The sequence below is a fragment of the Loxodonta africana genome, chromosome 7 (genome assembly GCF_030014295.1).
Source record: "Loxodonta africana isolate mLoxAfr1 chromosome 7, mLoxAfr1.hap2, whole genome shotgun sequence".
Lineage (NCBI taxonomy): Eukaryota > Metazoa > Chordata > Mammalia > Proboscidea > Elephantidae > Loxodonta > Loxodonta africana.
The window spans coordinates 92775816-92794452 of record NC_087348.1 but is presented as its reverse complement, the minus strand read 5'-3'; the positions used below and the strand labels follow the sequence as shown (position 1 = coordinate 92794452).

The 18637-nt window shown below is 52.5% G+C and overlaps 1 protein-coding gene across 27 annotated transcripts in view; it reads left to right on the top strand.

Moving 5' to 3' along the window:
• GDPD5 (glycerophosphodiester phosphodiesterase domain containing 5) overlaps positions 1-18637 on the top strand; it is a 107317-nt gene that overhangs the window by 86025 nt on the left and 2655 nt on the right. For 23 of the 27 annotated variants that reach the window (XM_064288711.1, XM_064288710.1, XM_023538929.2 and 20 more), the window contains 10 exons: positions 2559-2657; positions 2948-3041; positions 3434-3579; positions 8997-9079; positions 10186-10336; positions 10840-11058; positions 11781-11938; positions 12252-12399; positions 15043-15125; positions 17869-17981. In XM_064288711.1, the coding sequence (XP_064144781.1) occupies positions 2559-2657; positions 2948-3041; positions 3434-3579; positions 8997-9079; positions 10186-10336; positions 10840-11058; positions 11781-11938; positions 12252-12399; positions 15043-15125; positions 17869-17981 (1294 nt within the window). The other 4 variants (XM_064288714.1, XM_064288713.1, XM_064288712.1 and 1 more) reach the window with 4 other exon arrangements.

The following is an 18637-nucleotide window of genomic DNA, read 5'->3' as shown; positions in this document are numbered from 1 at the left end:
AAAGGAGGGGTCCCCAGGGCTCAGAGTTCTCAAGCAGAGGCTGGAGAGTCTACCAGTCTGGTTCCCAGATTCTATCATTTGGTTCTAAGGAATCCTTATTCATTTTTGTTTTAATTAAACTTGTAAAATGTTTATGCGGTAAATGTATATAACACAAAATTTACCATTTTAACCATTTTTAAGTGTACAGTTCAGTGGCATTGCATTCACAGTGTTGTACAATTATCACCACTCTTCATTTCCAAAGGTTTTCCATCTCCCCAAACAGAAATTCTATACCCATTAAGCAATACCTCCCCCTTCCCCCCTCCCCCTACCCCTGGTAACCTCTAATCTACCTTCTGTCTCCATGCATTCGCCCATTACCGGTATTTCATACAAGAGGGATCATGTAGTATTTGTCCTTTTGTGTCCGCCCTCTTTCACTTAGCATAATGTTTTCAAGGCTCATGTTGTAGCATGTATCAGAACTTTATTCATTTTATGAGTGAATAATATCCCATTGTATGGATAGACCACATTTTGTTGGTCTACTCATCTGTTGATAGATCCTTGGTTGTTTCCACCTTTTGGCTATTGTGAAGAGTGCTGCAGTGAACACCGGTGTACACATATCTGTTTGAGTCCCTGCTTTCATTTCTCTTGGGTAAACATGTAGGAGTGAACTTGTTGGGTCATACGGTAAGTCCGTGTTTAACTTTTTGAAGAACAGTAACTAGAAAGATTAGATAGGCAACTTACGGGGCAGTGAGTTTACGTGAATGGGGGAGGACCAATCTGGAAAACGAGGGTGAGAATGGTTGCACAACATGAAGAATGTAATCAATGTCACTGAATTGTACGTGTAGAAACTGTTGAACAACAACAAAAAGAAAATAAATTAAGAAAAAAAAGCTGTTTGACTAAGCAAGCCCTTAGCCCCTCTGGGCCTCGTTTCCCTGCGTGTAAAGTGAAGATAATAAGACCTCACAGGGACTGTTGTGCAAATAACTGGAAGGATAACGTGGAGTGCCTCACACAGGCCTGGGCACACATGGACCTCTGTAAACCTCCATTTCCTTCCCTCCCCTTGTCCCCAGAGCTGGCCTGTCACAGCTCATAGAGGCCTTTGCCTAGCTCAGCCTCGTTATTGTTTCTTACTGGAACATGTGTTTCCAGGCTGATGGGCCGGAATGACAAGCCTCCAAAGGCAAACTTAATCCGAAGCAAGAATCAATCTTGCCCACCTGGCAGGAAAGGAAGATGGGTAGATGCCTGTCTCTGCCCTCAATCATCTAGAAATTCCATTTAGCCCGTGTTCAGGGGCTGGAGCATTCTCAGAGTGCTGCTGCCTCGAGTAAGGGCATCACAGGGAGAGAAGGGGTGAGGGCACTGCTGGCCGGCAGCAGCTCGAGGAAGGCAGAGTGGCCTGGCAGTGCCAGCGGTGAGGGGAAAGACAGGTCTTCCTGGGGGGTAGGAGGGTGGAATGAATCTGAAGGGGGCAATAGGAGCCAGTGTAGTAGCCTTGAGTGGCCTGTTGTAGACGTGGGGACTGCAGAAGGCTTTGGAGTAGAGGTGAGCCCTGCGCTTGTGGGGGTAGACAGGTCTTGTGCTGTGGGGAGGGTGGGGGGGGGTGATATCCAGGGCTTAGAGGATACCCTGGAGACTGAGTAGCTAGAAGCCAGGCATCACCTAATTTGGGGGAGCATTTTGTGTTGTGTAAGATGTTCCTTTGGGTTTAAGATGTTCCAGATCCCATCTGTCCCCAAGGATCTCTGTCCCATGAAGGTGCCACCTGGTTCTCCACTGGAGCTGTGCTTCTTAGTCCCTGCTAGGAGGGGAGCCGCCATAACACATTAGAAGCTGGGTCTGAGAGCAAGCCATGGGGATGGCATAGGGTAGGGCAGGCCTGTGCCCCACTGCTTGGCTTGTTCCCAGCCTGAAGCGCCACCACGAGCCAAGCCCGTGCTGGTGGGCAGGATGTCACATCCTGCAGGGGACCCAGCTCCTCAGCCTCTTGCCCCTGTAGCCAGGCAAGTCCCCCCTCAACTCAGACCCCAGTGGAGCCTCAGTTTCCTCATTTGTCACACAGGCTGGGATGATCTTTCTTATGGGGGTGCTGTGAGGGCCAGTTGAGGCCATGGATGGAACTGGCTGGGCCCAGGGGAGCCCCCATTTGCTGAGCGGGTCCGCTCCCTCGTCCTCTCAGGACTGAGCCCCGCTGCAAAGTGCCTGTGACCTGCCCCAGCTTCCTCTTCATTTCTCCTTTCCACCCTCCTTCACTTCCCTTGCTGCCCCTGACTGACTGGGGCTGCCTGCATCCTCCTGCCTCTGCCTTGCCCTCCCCCTCATCTCAGTTCCTTGGTCTGTCTCCGGCTTTCTTTCAGTTCTTGCCTCTGTCTCTCCTCTTCCCCTCCTTCTGGCTTCTTCTGTGTCTCTTGCACTCCCCATTTCCCCTGTCTCTTGGTTTCTCCCTCTGCCTCTCTGTGTCTGCTCCCTTCTCTCAGACACACGGGCGAGCCTCGGGCTGTCCTGGCACACCTGATCTGACTCTCTGTCTGGTGACTCTTCCCTTCCAGATAGGGCTGGTGGTCATCCTGGTCTCCACGGTGGTGGCCATGTCTGCTGTGGCCCAGCTGTGGGAGGATGAGTGGGAGGTGCTTCTGATCTCCCTACAGGTGAGTGTGGGGGGCATGGGGAGCTGCCCCTTCTCCAGAACCCTTACAATAGACCAAAGCCCAGAGAGGGGCAGGGATGGGCCCAGGGTCACACAGCAAGTTAGAGGCAAGGAGGGTGCTGCAGCTCAGCAATGAGCTGAAACTCCCAATTTCCTCTGTTAAAAAATGGAGACAAGGTTGCCTGGCCCACTGATAGGGTGGGTAGATAGGAACTGATGACTGGTGGGGGCTGGCCATGGCTAGGAGTCACTCACTGGTCCCTCTTCCTCCACCACCACCACCACACACAGGGCACAGCACCATTCCTGCACATGGGGACCCTGGCAGCCATCACTGTTCTCTCATGGATTGTGGCTGGACAGTTTGCTCGTGCAGAGCGGTCCTGTGAGTATGGCTGGGCAGGGCCTGGCCTCTCCCCACACCTCTAAGTTCCAAGCCCAGCTTGTCCTACCCTCACCTGAACTCTACCTGGGTGGCCTGGGGAGGAGGTAGGGCCCTTCCTCGCAGTGTGGGGTGGCGTGGGGTGGACTGGCCCACAGAGTCCAGGGGAGGTTGCAGCCTCATCTGCCTGGCAGTTGTTTCTATGTCTATGTGTGCACCTGTGGGAGTTAGAGGCCGGTTCACCTTCCCAGCAAGAATTGGGGCGGCCCTTGGTACAGGGTCTCCTCAGAACATCTGGGTCCTGATGGGTGGAGGGAAGTGGGGCCCAGCATCCCACTCCCAAGCTTCCCAGGGCCGGAGGGAGCTGAGCGGCTCACCAGGTGGCACTCGTGTAGCCTCCCAGATGGCCATTCTCTGCACCTTCTTCGCTGTGGTGTTTGCCCTCTACCTGGCCCCGCTCTCCATCTCCTCTCCCTGCATCATGGAGAAGAAGGACCTGGGCCCCAAGCCTGCCCTCATCGGCCACCGCGGGGCCCCCATGGTGAGTGCGCACCTTTGGGTCTTAACAGACCGGGGTGTGGAGGAAGGCCTGAGCTGCCATTCTAGTGGGAGATGGGCAAAGACCTGGTGGGAGGACCTTGCTGGAAAATAGATATAATGCATATAATACAATAACAGCTACACTTTTTAGCCCTCTTTTGGGTATGTGAAAAAAAAAATTTTTTTTTTTTTTTGGGTATATGGGAAGGATTGGTGAACAGTAAGGCTGGAGAGCTTGGTTGGATAGGATTCAAGCCTGAAGGTGTCTTGCAAAAAGAATTCACCCTTTATCCTGAGGGCCCTGGAAGGGTTGTAGGCCTGGGCCAGACACTGCCAGGTTGTGAGCTGGGAAGGGTCCTTGGTGGTCTGGGTGGAAGCTGGCCACGAAGGCAGCGGAGAGACAAAGAGGTACGTTCTGTGACTCTGCAGTAGAGCTTCCGGTTGAGAGGGCAGTCTCCAGAGCCATGCTGCCTGGGTTTGAATCCAGGCTCTGCCACGCCAGCTCTGGGACCCTGGACACATTTCCTATCTTCTTTGTGCCTAGTGACCTCCTCTTGTGCACTGGGAATAATGAGGATGCCTGCCCCAAAGGGTTGTGGGAATCAGTTAAGTTAGTGTGTGCAAAGTGTCCACATACGATCCTGCACACAGGAAGTGCTCCATAAATAAGAGTTAGACATTATTGTTATCTTGGGCAGGCCCTCCTCCTCTCTGGACAAGGGTCTCCTCACCCAGGAAAGCCTTGAACTAGTGGTTCTCAAACAGGGCAGTACCGCCCTCCACCACCAGAGGGCATTTTGAGGGACTTGAGGGTTTTTTCAGTTGTCACAATGATTGGGAGTTACGTTGCTGTTTTTTTCAGAAAAGGGCCTCACAAAGTAATTGTTTGAAAAGGAATACTGAGTCTGACAGGGTGGAGAATCACCTCACTCCTCATGTGGTGGGTATTATGGTGCCCATTTTCCAGAAAATTCAGAGACCTGTGCCACTGAGCTGGACCATGGTCCCCTCCCACCAAACCCCATGTTGGTCCCAGCACCTTTCAGAGGCAGCAAACTGGAAAAGCCATGGCTTTGGAGTCAGAGGGATCTGGATTTTGGGTCCAGTTTTGCCATACGCTGCCTGTGTGCCTCTAGGAGTTAGTGATACCCACACGTCTGGCTATTGTGAAAATAAGTTAGGATCGCAGCTGTCCCAGGGGGGCAAGGTCTGAGCTTGGGGCCGGGGGAAGAGAGGGTCTCTTCTCAGGGGACTGAGATCATTACTCCTCGTCTCTCCCTGCCCCAGATTATCCATTTTACCTGCCTTGGAGGCCAGGGGGCAAGAGGGATTGTGCTGAGGTGGGGGGTGGGGGAGTGAGGTGGCCCCAGCTTTTACTAGAAAAATTTCAAACATACACAGAAATAGAAAGAACAGTATAATGAGTCATATAATGATAAATAGGATAAAGAATTCGATACCAGCTCAACGTTTGTCTGCATTTGCCATTCTTGCTTTATCTGTCCCCCTACCTTTTTTTTTAATCTGCTGTAGTATTTTAAAGAGAATCCCAGACATCCTATCATTTTATACGTACATATGTCCAGGTGTATCTCTAACACATAAAGAACTTTAAAAAAATATAACCACGATGCTGTTATCACACCCAACAAAATCGACAATAATTTCTCAATATTATCTAATACTAAATCCATGTTCAATTTTTTTTATCACCTTAAAAGCATCTTTTTACGGCTGATTTGTTAAAACTCAGGTCCAAACACAGTGCATCTGGTTGACATGCCTACCAAATATGTTTTGACCTGTAACAATTCCCCCACCCTTTTTCCCTTATGCTGTTTCTTTGCTGAAGAAACGGAGTCATTTGTCCTGTAGAATTGCCCACGTCGCGTGTCTGGCAGATCGCATCCTCATGGAGGTGTCGATGTGGGGCTGGCATGGGCGTCTGCCATGTCTCCTCTGTGTGTCTCTGTGTATGCACGCAGAACAGTGTCCTCAGATGACTGGCTGTGGGGGTTCTGACCCTGGGTCTGCATCTCTGTGTGTGGTATCCCAAATGCAATCCCTGTCTTGGAGACAGTGTCCATGTATGTGCCTGTTCTGTGTGTGTGTATACTTGAATATTTGGTCTGACCAAGTCTGAAGCTGGACTCCTAACCACAATGTTGTCCTGCCCACCCAAGTTTGTAACAACCACTCCATACACACACACACTCCTGACTCCAGAACCCCACCTGGGCTCAGGCCTGAGGCAGGTGGAACCTATGAGATGAGGATTCAGAATTTACCCCAGAATCCCTGGATACTTCTTAGGACCCTCCTGGAGCCCTGAGGCTGAACAGGGAGAGCCAGGTTTCCATGGCTTTGTCTCAAGAGGCCAGCACCTAACCCGGGGAGACCTTAACTGTGTGTAAAAGCCTCCGGAAGAGAGGCTCTCCCCGTCCCAAGCACTTCATCTGCCCTTAGGCAGTCCTCAAAGCCACTGCGTGACTTTCTTGTGTCTGCCCACAGTCCACCTTCTGCAGCCCCAGCCCAGTGGGATGGAGCATCAGCGCCCTTGGAGTGGTCACCAGGGGAGGCTTGGCCACAGGGCACTTAGAGAGGCAGATGGGTGGGACCTCACGGAGTCCACACCTCTCCCTTGTGCCTCGGTGGCCCTGCTCTGCCTCAGGGTGGTCTCGCACAGCTCACTGGACTGGACGAACCAGTACCACATCCCTAAGGCTGCTCTGATCTGGGGAAAGGGGGTGAAAAGAACTCCCATTATAGAGACCTTACTGGTACTGGGCTCAGGCCTGGGGTCTCTGACATCTGTTAACTCACCTGTGAGGTTAATAACAGCTCATTTTGCAGCTAAAGAAACTGAGGCTAAGAAAGGCGAGGCAATTTTCCAAGACTGATGCCTAGGAAGTAGAATTGCTGACTTCTCAATCAGTTCTGAAACCCTTGCCATTCCTTGCCTCCCAGAGGAGGGGAGTGTGGTTCATATTGGAGAACATGGGGAGAGAAGATGAGAATGAGCGTGTCCTGGGTGGGAATGAGATCTGCCATGGGAGCCCTTTCCATCCCATCTCTTCACCGGACGGCACCCTCCTTCCTGCTCTATCCCCCTCGCCCTGTACAAGCCCGATCCTTGGTTTGGTGCTGACCCCTAGTGGTAACTGAGAGTATGACAGGGTCTTCAGAACTAGGGAAGGCAACTTAGAACCCCAACTCTCCCAACTGGAAGGGCCCTCAGAGAACAGTAAGTCCACATCCCCAAGGCAAAAGTGAAGAAACTGGGATCCATAGGAGAAAGGGGGACACCCAAAGCCACAAAGCTAGTTAATGCCAGAGTCAGGACAAGAACCAGGATCTTCTGATTTATATGCTACAGGGTTACGTTTGCCATTTATTAAGCTCTTTAATGTGTATCAGGCAGTGTGCTAGGCACTTTTCATCCATGTAACAGTCCATGTTCATGTTTGTATAGATGAGGAAACTGATCACCCCACTGAAACTCTACCGTCCCGTCTACCTTCTCACCTTCTTCCAGAATCCCCACCTGAACTCACTCAGGGTCTAACTAGGAGAGGATTTAACATTCAGCCCAGCTCCAAGACTGCCATGGAGCCACCAAAAAAACCCATTGCCCCTGAGTCAATTCTGACTCCTAGCAACCCTACAGAACAGAGTAGAACTGCCTCATAGAGTTTCCAAGGAGCACCTGGTAGATTCGAACTGCCCACCTTTTGGTTAGTAGTCATAGCACTTAACCATTACGCCACCAGGGTTTCCCTGTAAAGCCACAGAGGACTGTAAAAAAGCCCTCCTATGCCCAGTTTCCAGCTCAGTGCCTGGAATACAATAATGATAATATAATGTTGTTGTTGTTAGGAGCCATCAACAGTTCTATCTTATAGCGACCCTATGTACAACTGAATGAAACACTGTCTGGTCCCGCGCCATCCTCACAATTGTTGTTATGTTTAAGCCCATTGTTGCAGCCACTGTGTCAGTCCATCTCATTGAGGGTCTTCTTCTTTTTTGCTGACGTTCTACTTTACCAAGCATGATGTCCTTTTCTGGAGACCAGTCCTTCCTGATAACATGTCCAAAGTATTTGAGACAACATCTTACCATCCTTGCTTCCAAGGAGCATTCTGGCTGTACTTCTTCCAAGACAGATTTGTTAGTTCTTCTGGCAGTCCATGGTATATTCAGTATTCTTCACCAACACCATAATTCAAAGGCATCGATTCTTCTTTGGTCTTCCTTATTCATTGTCCGGCTTTCACAGGCATATGAGGCGATTGAAAATACTGTAGCTTGGGTCAGGCACACTTTAGTCCTCAAAGTGACATCTCTCCTTTTTAACACTTAAAAGAGGTCTTTTGCAGCAGATTTGCCCAATGCTATGCGTCTTTGATTTCTTGACTGCTACTTCCATGGTCCTTGATTGTGGATCCAAGTAAAATGAAATCCTTGACAACGTCAATCTTTTCTATGTTTATCATGATGTTGCTTGTTGGTCCAGTTGGAAGGATTTTTGTTTTCTTCATGTTAAGGTATAAGCCGTACTGAAGGCCGTGGTCTTTGATCTTCATCAGTAACTGCTTCAAGTCCTCTTCACTTTCAGCAAGAAGGCTGAGTCATCTTCATATCGCAGGTTGTTAATGAGTCTTCCTCCAATCCTGATGCTGTGTTCTTCATATAGTCCAGTTTCTCAGATTATTTGCTCAGTGTACAAATTGAATAAGTATGGTAAAAAGATACAACTCTGACGCACACCTTTCCTGACTTTAAACCATGCAGTATCCTCTTCTTCTGTTCGAACTGCCTCATGGTCTATGCACAATTTCCACATGAGCACAATGAAAAAAAAAAAAAAAAAAATGAAGTGTTCTGGAATTCCCATTCTCCGCAATGTTATCCATAATTTGTTATGATCCACACAGTCGCATGCCTTCGCATAGTCAATAAAACACATGTACACAAAAATGACCATTAAAAAAAAAAAAAAAAACTTGTTGCTGTCGAGTCGATTCCAACTCATAGTGACCCTATAGGACAGAGTAGAAGTGCCCCATATGGTTTCCAAGGAGCGCCTGTTGGATTCAAACTGCCGACCTGTTGGTTAGCAGCCGTAGCTCCTATTTATTATTAAGTGCAGCTGTATGCCAGGCATTGACGTATATCAACATTAACCACCACCTCCTGCCTCCCCTGCAAAAAACCCCATGAGGCAGGCGTGATCTAATAGATGAGCAAACCGAGAGAAGCTGAGTGGGCTGCCTAGGGTCACACAGCTCCTATTTAGAGGAGCCGGAATTAGAACCAGGCCTACCCAACATGGAAGACTTCCTGTTGATTTGGGAGGAGTACGTTCAGTTTTTCACCCGGATCTTTGCTCTTCCCCTCACCCCCGTTCCTCTCCAGCTGGCCCCAGAGCACACGGTGATGTCATTCCAGAAGGCCATAGAGCAGAAATTGTACGGGCTCCAGGCTGACGTTACCATCAGGTAGGTGCTGGAGAGGAAGGACAGCACCCCACCCCTTCCCACCCATATCCCTGGTCTCTGCTGGTGGAGCCTCCGAATCCCAGAGCCTCAGAGATGAGGGTGGAGGCTTGGATTTTTCATGGCAGGGCAGACACCCAGCTTTAGCAGCACAACTGTTCTTGTGCCAAACCTCAGGACATAAAATAGAGAAAACAACAGGTGCACTGCTTCAAGCAGGGTGGGGGGTGGAGACTGGAGCCTGGCCACAGATCCACTTGAAGGGAGATTGGATCTATACGGCTCAGCATGGTGGAGCTTATTAGCTGCATGGAAAAAGGCTAGTCGCAAAGGAATACGTTCACTACAATGTCTGTTAAAAAGAGACCATCCAAAAGTGATATATACCTTTCTACACGTAGATATACAAGTATGTAAAGGTATAAAGGGCATGGAAGAATCCACACCAATCTCATAACCATCGGGAAGGGGAGAAGGGCAGGGCTGCCTTGTGTAGTTGTGTACTGAACAAGGGTACCCTATATGTGAGAACACTGTTCCCAGGTAGGACATCATAGAACTGAATATTTAACACAACTTTCTAGCAGGTGATGGTAAAATGTCTTGAGGAAGGGGCACAGGTGCCTTTTACTGTTTCACACCAGGGCTCGTTATGCTCTATTGGCAGCCCCGGTGGGGTAGAGGAAGATGGTGGGGTGTGGGGATGGGATGTGTCAAAGGGGTCTGCATTTGTACTGTTCTCATTGTGGTGTCAGACAGGCTTGGTTCCAAGCCAGGTTTACCACTTACTGGGTGTGGGCTTTGAACTAGGTACTTCCCCTCTCCCAGACTCAGTTTCCCCATTATCAAATGAGCTAACACCTACCTTTCAAGGTTGCTGAGAGAATGGCCCCAATCTTTCCCAGCCCTCCCTTCTCCGAAGCCCCCAGCCCTGTCTGACCCTCCCAGAGAGGCAGCCAGCCCACTGTCCTCTCTGTGCAGGCTGGAGCTGAGACCTGCCCTGGCCCTGTGGCTGGTCAGGGTAGGTGGGTGGAGAGGAGTGGGAGGTGATCATCTGAGGGCAGCTGAGGACCAGGATGGGCGGTGACTCCAAGGCCCCCTCCCTGCAGCCTGGACGGTGTGCCCTTCCTGCTGCATGACGCCACCCTGCGGCGCACCACCAACGTGGAAGAGGAGTTCCCTGGGCTTGCCCGCAGGCCTGCCTCCATGCTCAACTGGACCATCCTGCAGAGGCTCAATGCTGGCCAGTGGTTCCTGAAGGTCTGGCTGCCCCTAGTCCCAGTCCTGGGCATGGGAGCACAGGATGGGACCCCACTCCAAGAGTTGGCCCACCACATAACCAAGCTGGTTAGCGGCCTCCTCAGGCCTCTGTCACTCTAGCCCCCATCTCATGGTTTTCACTGCTTGTTCTGGGCCCATCCACCTCCCCCACCAGAAAAAGCTGATGATGATGATGATGGTAACAGTTAAAAGCTAAATCATTAATTTTGTAAAGCTAGAGGGAGGTTGGTACACTGGTCTAAAGGCTGCTGAAGGAGAACTGTGCTGGGAAGGAGGAATCCCTTCTATAGGCACAGGGTGGGGGAGGGAGGCTAGGGCTGGGGCCTCTGAGAGCCCCCATCCAGGGCCATCGCCATCAGTTTACCTGACACGCACACCAGCACACACTGGCAGCCCAGGGCTCTCCACACTGGGTTTCTGGGAGGGCACATGGGGGCTGGAAGAGCTGATGACACAGCCGTGTTTACCTGTGTCTCCATCAGACCGACCCCTTCTGGACAGCTGGCTCCCTGTCACCTGCTGACCATAGGGAGGCCCAGAACCAGTCCCTCTGCAGCCTCGCAGAGCTCCTGGAGCTGGCCAAGGGCAACACCTCACTGCTGCTCAACCTGCGTGACCCACCCCGGGAGCACCCCTACCGTGCCAGTTTCCTCAACATCACGCTGGAGGCCGTGCTGCGCTCTGGCTTTCCCCAACACCAGGTGAGGCTTGGCCTGGTTCAAGCCTGCTCTGGCATAAACTCACTGTGTCTCCTCTGCAGACCTCAGTCTTCACATTTGTAAATGGGATAGGATGTCCCTCACCTCCCTGACAGGGTCATCATGGGGTCCAGAGGGGAACAAGAAAGTCTCTTAAAATATACAAAGGGCACATTGCCCACAGCATGGTGGTGTAATATTTTTGGATCAGAGAATCCAACACTCATTTCTGACAGCACACTAGAGGCTGGTGGCCACACGGAGAGTAACTGATATTTAGGTTATAAAATCTTGTCTGGACAAGGATCTAGAAGCTTCCTGAATTGTTGCCAGAATGATTCAGCCCTGGCTGGGATGAAGAGTCCCCTAACAATGATGATTACGTTGCAGCTTTCTTGTGTGCCAGCTCCCCTCTATTTAGCCCTTACAGTTGCTCCATGAGGTGGTGGCATTGTGTGCCATCAAGTCAGTTCCAACTCAGAGACCCTATAGGACAGAGTAGAACTGCCCCATGGGGTTTCCTAGGCTGCGGTCTTTATGGGAACAGATCAACAGGTCTATTCTCCTACAGAGCCATTGGTGGGTTTGAACCACGGACCTTTTGGTTAGCAGCCAAGCACTTAACCATTGCGCCACCAGTGCTAGTGTTCCTTCTGTGAGGTGTAGGTACCCTCGCCCCATTTCACAGAAGAGAAATCTGAGGCTGCCCCCGCTCCTGCCTGCAGGTTTTATGGCTATCTAACAGACAGAGGCCCCTGGTGCGGAAGGTGGCTCCCGGCTTCCAGCAGACATCAGGCTCCAAGGAGGCAGTGGCCAGCCTGCGGCGGGGCCATATCCAGCGGCTGAACCTGCGATACACTCAGGTGTCCCGCCAGGAGCTCAGGTGCCGGCCCCTCAACCCCCAGACTCTTCCAGAAGAGGGTGGGATTAAGTCTCCCCTATTCTCATCATCCCAGTGTACAGCCGGGCATGGGGCTGGCCACCCAGGGTACTCAGGCACTCTGGTTCAAAGGTGAGAGGTCAAGAGCACCAGCTATACCCAAGTAGACCTGGGGCTGTATCTGAGCTCAGCCTTCTGGGGATGGAGATTCCTTCCTCAAGACTGTGAAGGGGATATGTTTGACAGCCTTGCCCTATGGCCCCGGAGGCAGCCAGAGTCCATGGGGCCAACCAGCTTCTGCCCACCCTACCCCCAGGGACTACGCATCCTGGAACCTGAGTGTGAATCTCTACACAGTCAACGCTCCGTGGCTCTTCTCCCTGCTGTGGTGTGCAGGGGTCCCGTCTGTCACCTCTGACAACGCCCACAGCCTGTCCCAGGTGCCTTCCCCTCTATGGATCATGGTGAGTGGAGCTTATTAAGGACAGAGGGGACACTTGGGGGTGGGGCGGCAGAGAGCTGCTGGTGGCCTGCTCTGACCACTTGGCTGGCTCTACACCTGGGCCCTCTCTGGTGGGGTCTCCAGGGGGCACAGGCTGCTTGAGGCCTGGGGAGGATTTTCCTGGCTTTTAGGTCTTGCACTAAGGTACTGGGGGTGAGGGAATCTGGGCCTGACTCACAGGGAGAACACCATCAGTGAAGGACCTAGAGAAATAAAGAACCACTTGGGTTTTTTGTCTTGCTTTAAAGGAAGGGAGGGAATTGGAAAAAGGTTAACGATAGAACAAGAATAACCAGTTGCCGTTAAGTCAGTTCCAACTAACGGTGACCCCGTGTGCATCGTGTGCATCGGAGTAGAACTGCGCTCCATAGGACTCTCAGTGGCTGATTCTTCTGAAGTAGGTCACCGGGCCTTTCTTTCAAGGACCCTCTGGGTGGACTCGAATCTCAGCCTTTCCATTACCAGCCGAGCGTGTTAACTGTTTGTACTACTCACGGACTCCAAAACAAGAATCCAGAAAAATCCCATTGCCATCCAGTCAGCTCCAACTCATAGCAACACTATAGAACAGGGTAGAACTGCCCCGTAGGGCTTCCAAGACTAAATTTTAACAAAAGCAGGCTTCCACACCTTTTTCCCACAGAGCCTCTGGTGAGTGCCTTAACCATTCTGCCACCAGGGCTCCTTAAAACAAGAATTGTTGTTGTTGTTAGGTGCTGTTGAGTTGGTTCCGACTCATAGTGACCCTGTGTACAACAGAATGAAACACTGCCCAGTCCTGTGCCATCCTCACAATCATTGCTATGCTTGAACCCATTTTTGCAGCCACTGTGTCCATCCGCCTGTCGAGGGTCTTCCTCTTTTTCACTGACCCTCTACCTTACCAAGCATAATGTCCTTCTCCAGGGAGAGATCCCTCCTGCTAACATGTCCAAAGTACCTGAGATGAAGTCTCAACATGCTTGCTTCCAAGGAGCACTCCGTCATACTTCTTCCAAGACTTTAAAAGCTGACCAGAGAATATAATGAATAAAGCTATTTTCTGATTGTTGACCAAGCACCTGAGGACAGGCCTGAATTGCAGTCCCAGCTCTGCCACTGGTGGGCTTGGGGAGCTGCTAGCCTCCCTCCAAGGCAGTGGGGTGGTGGCTCCCACTGTCCTCCCCTTGTGGCATCCCTGGGAGGCCAAGGTGAAGGATGTGAAAGGGCAGGTGGAGGGGTTTGTTGTGGCTGAGACAATTCCAGTGCCAGTGAATCAGATCTAGGGTATGGCTGGCTGTGTGGGGAAGAGGAGAGTGCGGGAGAGAAAGATGACTAGGGTATGGCTGGTTGCGTGGGGAAGAGGAGAGTGAGGGAGAGGAAGACGACTAGGGTATGGCTGGTTGCGTGGGGAAGAGGAGAGTGAGGGAGAGGAAGATGACTAGGGTGTGGCTGGTTGTGTGGGGAAGAGGAGAATGAGGGAGAGGAAGATTACTAGGGTATGTCTGGTTGTGTGGGGAAGAGGAGAATGAGGAAGAGAAAGATGAGGAGGAGAGAGGAGGGAGGGACAAAACCAGAAAGAGGGGCTTCAAGGAGAGGCAGAAACAGGGACCTGGGCTTCAGATGCTGGAATTTATCAGGACCCGTTCATAACCCTAAAGATCCCCTCACCTCAGCTCTTCACCTGCCCTGTCCTTAACACCCCCCGCCCCCCCCCCCCCCGACCAGACTCAGCTCAGATTGAGATGAAATAACTTACAGACCATGGCAGCAGGAGCCCTGAGCTCATTCGAAATTTCCGGCCACAGGGACTTGGCCCCCTTCCTCTCCTCCACAGTTTACCTGAGACTGAGGGGGTTTGAGGACTGGCTACTACTGATGGCTTTGCCCTATAGCCCCTCTTCAGAGTCCTCTAGAGGGAGAGGCCCCATGCTCCACACCCTATAGCCCGTGCTTGGTGACACATCTACCTTTCCACCCATATAGATGCTGTCCACCTGCCCACATGTTCACACACATCTGCTCACCTGCTAGTCATGTCACATCCTCGCCTCCAGGTATTTGTCTTTCACTCTCTTTTGGAGCCCCCTTGAGCACACAAACCCTCCAGGCTTAATGCACACCACCTCTACTCCAGCACTAAAAAAGCCCAGCTGCTGTCGATTCCAACTCATGGTGACCGCATATCTATCAGAGTAGAGCTGTACTCCGTAGGGTTTTCAGTGACTGATCTTTCAGAAGTAAATCACCAGGCCTTTCTTCCAAGGCACCTCTAGATGGATTCGACTTCCAGCCTTTTGGTTAGTAGCCATGCATGTTAATTTTTCACACCACCCAGGGGCTCCCTGAGTGCCATACAGATCTCTTTTATCCTGAGCATGCACACACACCTTCTACCCTAGACCCATAGCTAGGACCACTCTCTGCAAACACCCAGAAACATAAACCCATACCTTACCCCAGACTCAATGCCCAGAGCCTACTCCTGCGAAATACAGTTGCAAGCCCCCAGCTCCCTCAAGGTCCTGATGGGCCCATGGGGTCCTCCTGCCCATGGACCTGTAGTTTGGAGCCTTGGTTGGCACCAGCCATGACCAGTGCCTAGCCACAGGCCATCTATCCACAGCCCCCGGACGAGTACTGTCTCATGTGGGTCACCGCTGACCTGATCTCCTTCACCCTCATCGTCGGCATCTTCGTGTTTCAGAAGTGAGTAGGCTCTGACCGACTTCCATGGCCTTCCCTACCCCTACCCTGCAGCAGGCCCAGCTCCCCACCCCAGCCAGGTAAACCCAGTCCTGAACCCTGAACCCTGGGCCAAAGGACTGACCAAACAGGGGAGAAGGAAGGACTCCCAATGGCTCCAGCCTATCCTCCCCAGCCAGAGGCCTGTGGCTTCTGGAATGAGCACCAGCTGGGAGCCCAGAGTCAGGCTCTGCTGGTTTGCTGTGTGGCCTTCAGGGAGTTTGGCTCCTCTGGGCCTGCCTCCTCACTGTTAGCCAGGGCCTGGCCTCCCCAGCACTCACCCAGCCATGCTACAAAGCTCGAAGTGCTCAGGACCACACCTGGGAAGGTGGTTGTGGTGGGGGGTTACGGATGGCCCAGGGGTGGGTGTAGGACCAGGTGGGCCCCCATCAGCCATGAACCAAGGGGCCAAGGGGCCAGTGTTTTATTCTTGACTGACGTTCTCTCTCTGTCCCATACCACTCTGATCCGGCGCATGTCCCTCCTCTCTCTCCCCACCCACCCCTCTCTCTGCTGCACTCTGGCATTCACAGCTATCACTTGATCAGGTAATTCTGGTGTGGTCCTCCTCCTCCTCTTTCTCCCTTCTTGCCATCCCTTCTCTGGTTCTGTCTGGAAACCTGCGGGGCACCAAGCCCTGTCCCTGGGTCCCCAGGGGGCCTTCCTCCCAGACACCTCCCCTTGCTTGAAGCCCTCTCTCCCACCCCACGGTCCTCCGTCTGCTCCTCCCATCTTGCCGTGTGTGGCCCTCTGCTCTCCATCCCGACCACTGCTTCTGCTGCAGGAACGAGCCCTTCCTTAACAGGGTGCTGACCTGGCCCCTAGGTACCTGCGTGTCTCCCTCTGGCGTAGGGGCTCTGCCTGGGCACCCCCTTCCCTAGAACCTGACACCCTCAGGGGCCTTCACTATCTTCCCAGCACAGACCCTGCCAAGCCCTTTCCCTCCATTGGCTTCTCCCTCTCTGGGGTTGTCATTCCCATCACCCACTCTCTGTTTATCTTTCTCTGTCTCTCCCATCTCTTTTGATCGATCTCTTTTTCATTTTCTGACTCCCATCCCCTGCTCCCCTTCTACTGCCCTTCCCCTGCCGATGTAATTCTGCGTCTCCCTGTAGGTTAGCACCCACGTGCTCCCAGGGACCCGTGGGGATGACCTCAGTGGCTGAGCTACCTGTCCTGGATGTGCCTGGCTGCAGAGGCCCTGGCCTGACACTTTCCTTCTGGGGATTAATGTTCACTTCCAAGAAGAGTCCTAGGTTTTAGGGATCCTTTGGTCTTAGGGAGCCTGACCTGCTCCCATGGAGCCCACAGCCTGGTGGAGGAGGCACACCTGGCAAGATTCCAGGTGCTGTGACAGACACGCTGGGCCATGCTCAAGATACAGCCGGGGTGATGCCACTCTCTTCAGGGGGTCAGGAGATGCCTGATGGAGGAGGGTGCCCTGGGGGATGAGGCAGGGAGAAGACTGCTTCCCTGTAGGCCTCATTCTTCCATTCATTCACTCAACACATACTTACCTGGCATCTGTGATGTGTGGGCATTGCGGTTGGTGCTGAGGACACGGCAGTAAATACAAAAGGCCCAACCGCTGCCCTCAAGGACTTGCAGGGCACCAGCACGGCCAGAGCTCAGGCTGCCTTCCCCTCTGCCTCTTGCTTTCCCCTTGTCTGTCTGCTGTTTAGCCATCTGTCTGTCTGTCCATCTGTCTACCCATTTCTGCTGTGCTCACCCCATCTAGAAACTCACAACTGATTCCTGGTGGAATCTTGGCCCCCTCTACCCACCCAAGCAGGATTCAGCTCCCTGGGGGCTTGGATTCTTGTGTCTGAGCTGACCACCCTCTTCTCTTGGTGGGGGTTGGGGTGGGGGTCCAGTGAGTCCTCCTGTCTAGATCCCAGGAAAAATCTAAGGCCAGGAGTCAGGGATTTGGGGAACGACTACAACAAAAACAGCCCCCTAGACTGGGCGTGAAACCTGGGTCCTCCCCACTCTGTACCTGCTCCCTGCATGCCCTGTGCACCCCCACCTTGCCCCCGCATCAGTCATCAGAGGGACTAATACTCCAACCTGTCCCTCCCCTTAGGAATATATGCCCCACTCTTCCCCGGTTGTTGGAACAGAGCAGCAGATGGCCCCACACTGAGGCATTCTGACACCCTTGCCTCCTGAATCTGTGAAGACTAGTTCTGAGCAAAGCCCCACCTTGCCATCTCCTTTTACCTCCCTGCTTTCCTTCACATCCTCTTTGGGGTTTCCTCTCTGGCTTCGTTCACCCTGATCACTATGGTTGGGCAAGTTCAGCTGGGACTCCCTGAGGTTGGTGTGCACCCCAGGGCAGGTCATCCAAGTCATGTCTGCTGAGCTCCCCACACCAACCCAAATTTCTCCCATCCGAAGAGAGCCAGGTGTATAACTGGGGACACTGAAAACAGAACTAACCAATCCCAGAACACTTCCTGGGAAGGGGTGCTAACTTAGGGTTCTGGAGGTAAGAGGGAAGCAGGAGGGCCCTGGCTGGGAATCAGTAGACTCTGATTCAAGCCCCAGCTGTATGCCTCTCTGGGCCTCAGTTTCCCCATCGGTACAGTGGGACAAGAGCCCTGCTGGTCTCTCAGGCCAAATCCAGAGAGGCTGGGGAAGTTGGCAAGATCTCTGTTCCAGGGGAGGGGTGGGGAGGGACCTGATGCCCAAGGGGCCATCTCCGCAGGTGGCGCCTGGGTGGCATACGGAGTTACAACCCTGAGCAGATCATGCTGAGTGCTGCAGTGCGCCGGACCAGCCGGGACGTCAGCATCATGAAGGAGAAGCTCATCTTCTCAGGTGTGCAGCCCTGCACACAGGTGGAACCAGGCACTGGGCGTAGTTCTTTACACACACACATGCACACACAGTCCCGCACACAGCACATGCACATACCCACCCAAGCACACACCCACATAGAGAAACCCACACCTCCACATACACTCATCAACTCCTGTGGTCAGTGTCACCGCCATGGCGGGCAAGGGTGATGTGCGGGAGCATGGTGGTGGGAGGGATCTGTGCTGCAGGCCCATCCCCTGTTAGCCTGCGTCATATGTGGGTCCCACAGACAATGATTTCACTCCCGCTCATTGTTGGCATTCTCAGTCTGATGGAGGAGCCAGGTACATAAGCAAATATGTGGAAAATTGGGTGTGGCCAAAGCTCAGTGGGGGTACCGGGCCAGGGTGGGGTATAGAGGAGGAGGGGGTGGGGCTCCTGGGAGTGGAGTCCCCTGGGGCAAAGAGGGAGGTTTAGGGGCTCACTTTGCGAGGAAGTTGTTGTTGTTAAGTGCCATTAAGTCTATTTTCAACACATAGTGGCTCCACGTGACAGAGCAGAAGCGCCCCACAGAGTTTTTTAGGCTGTAATCTTTAAGGTCTTTCTCCCGTGGAGCTGGTAAGTGGGTTTGAACCACCATCATTTGGGTTAGCAACTGAGGACTTACCGTTGTG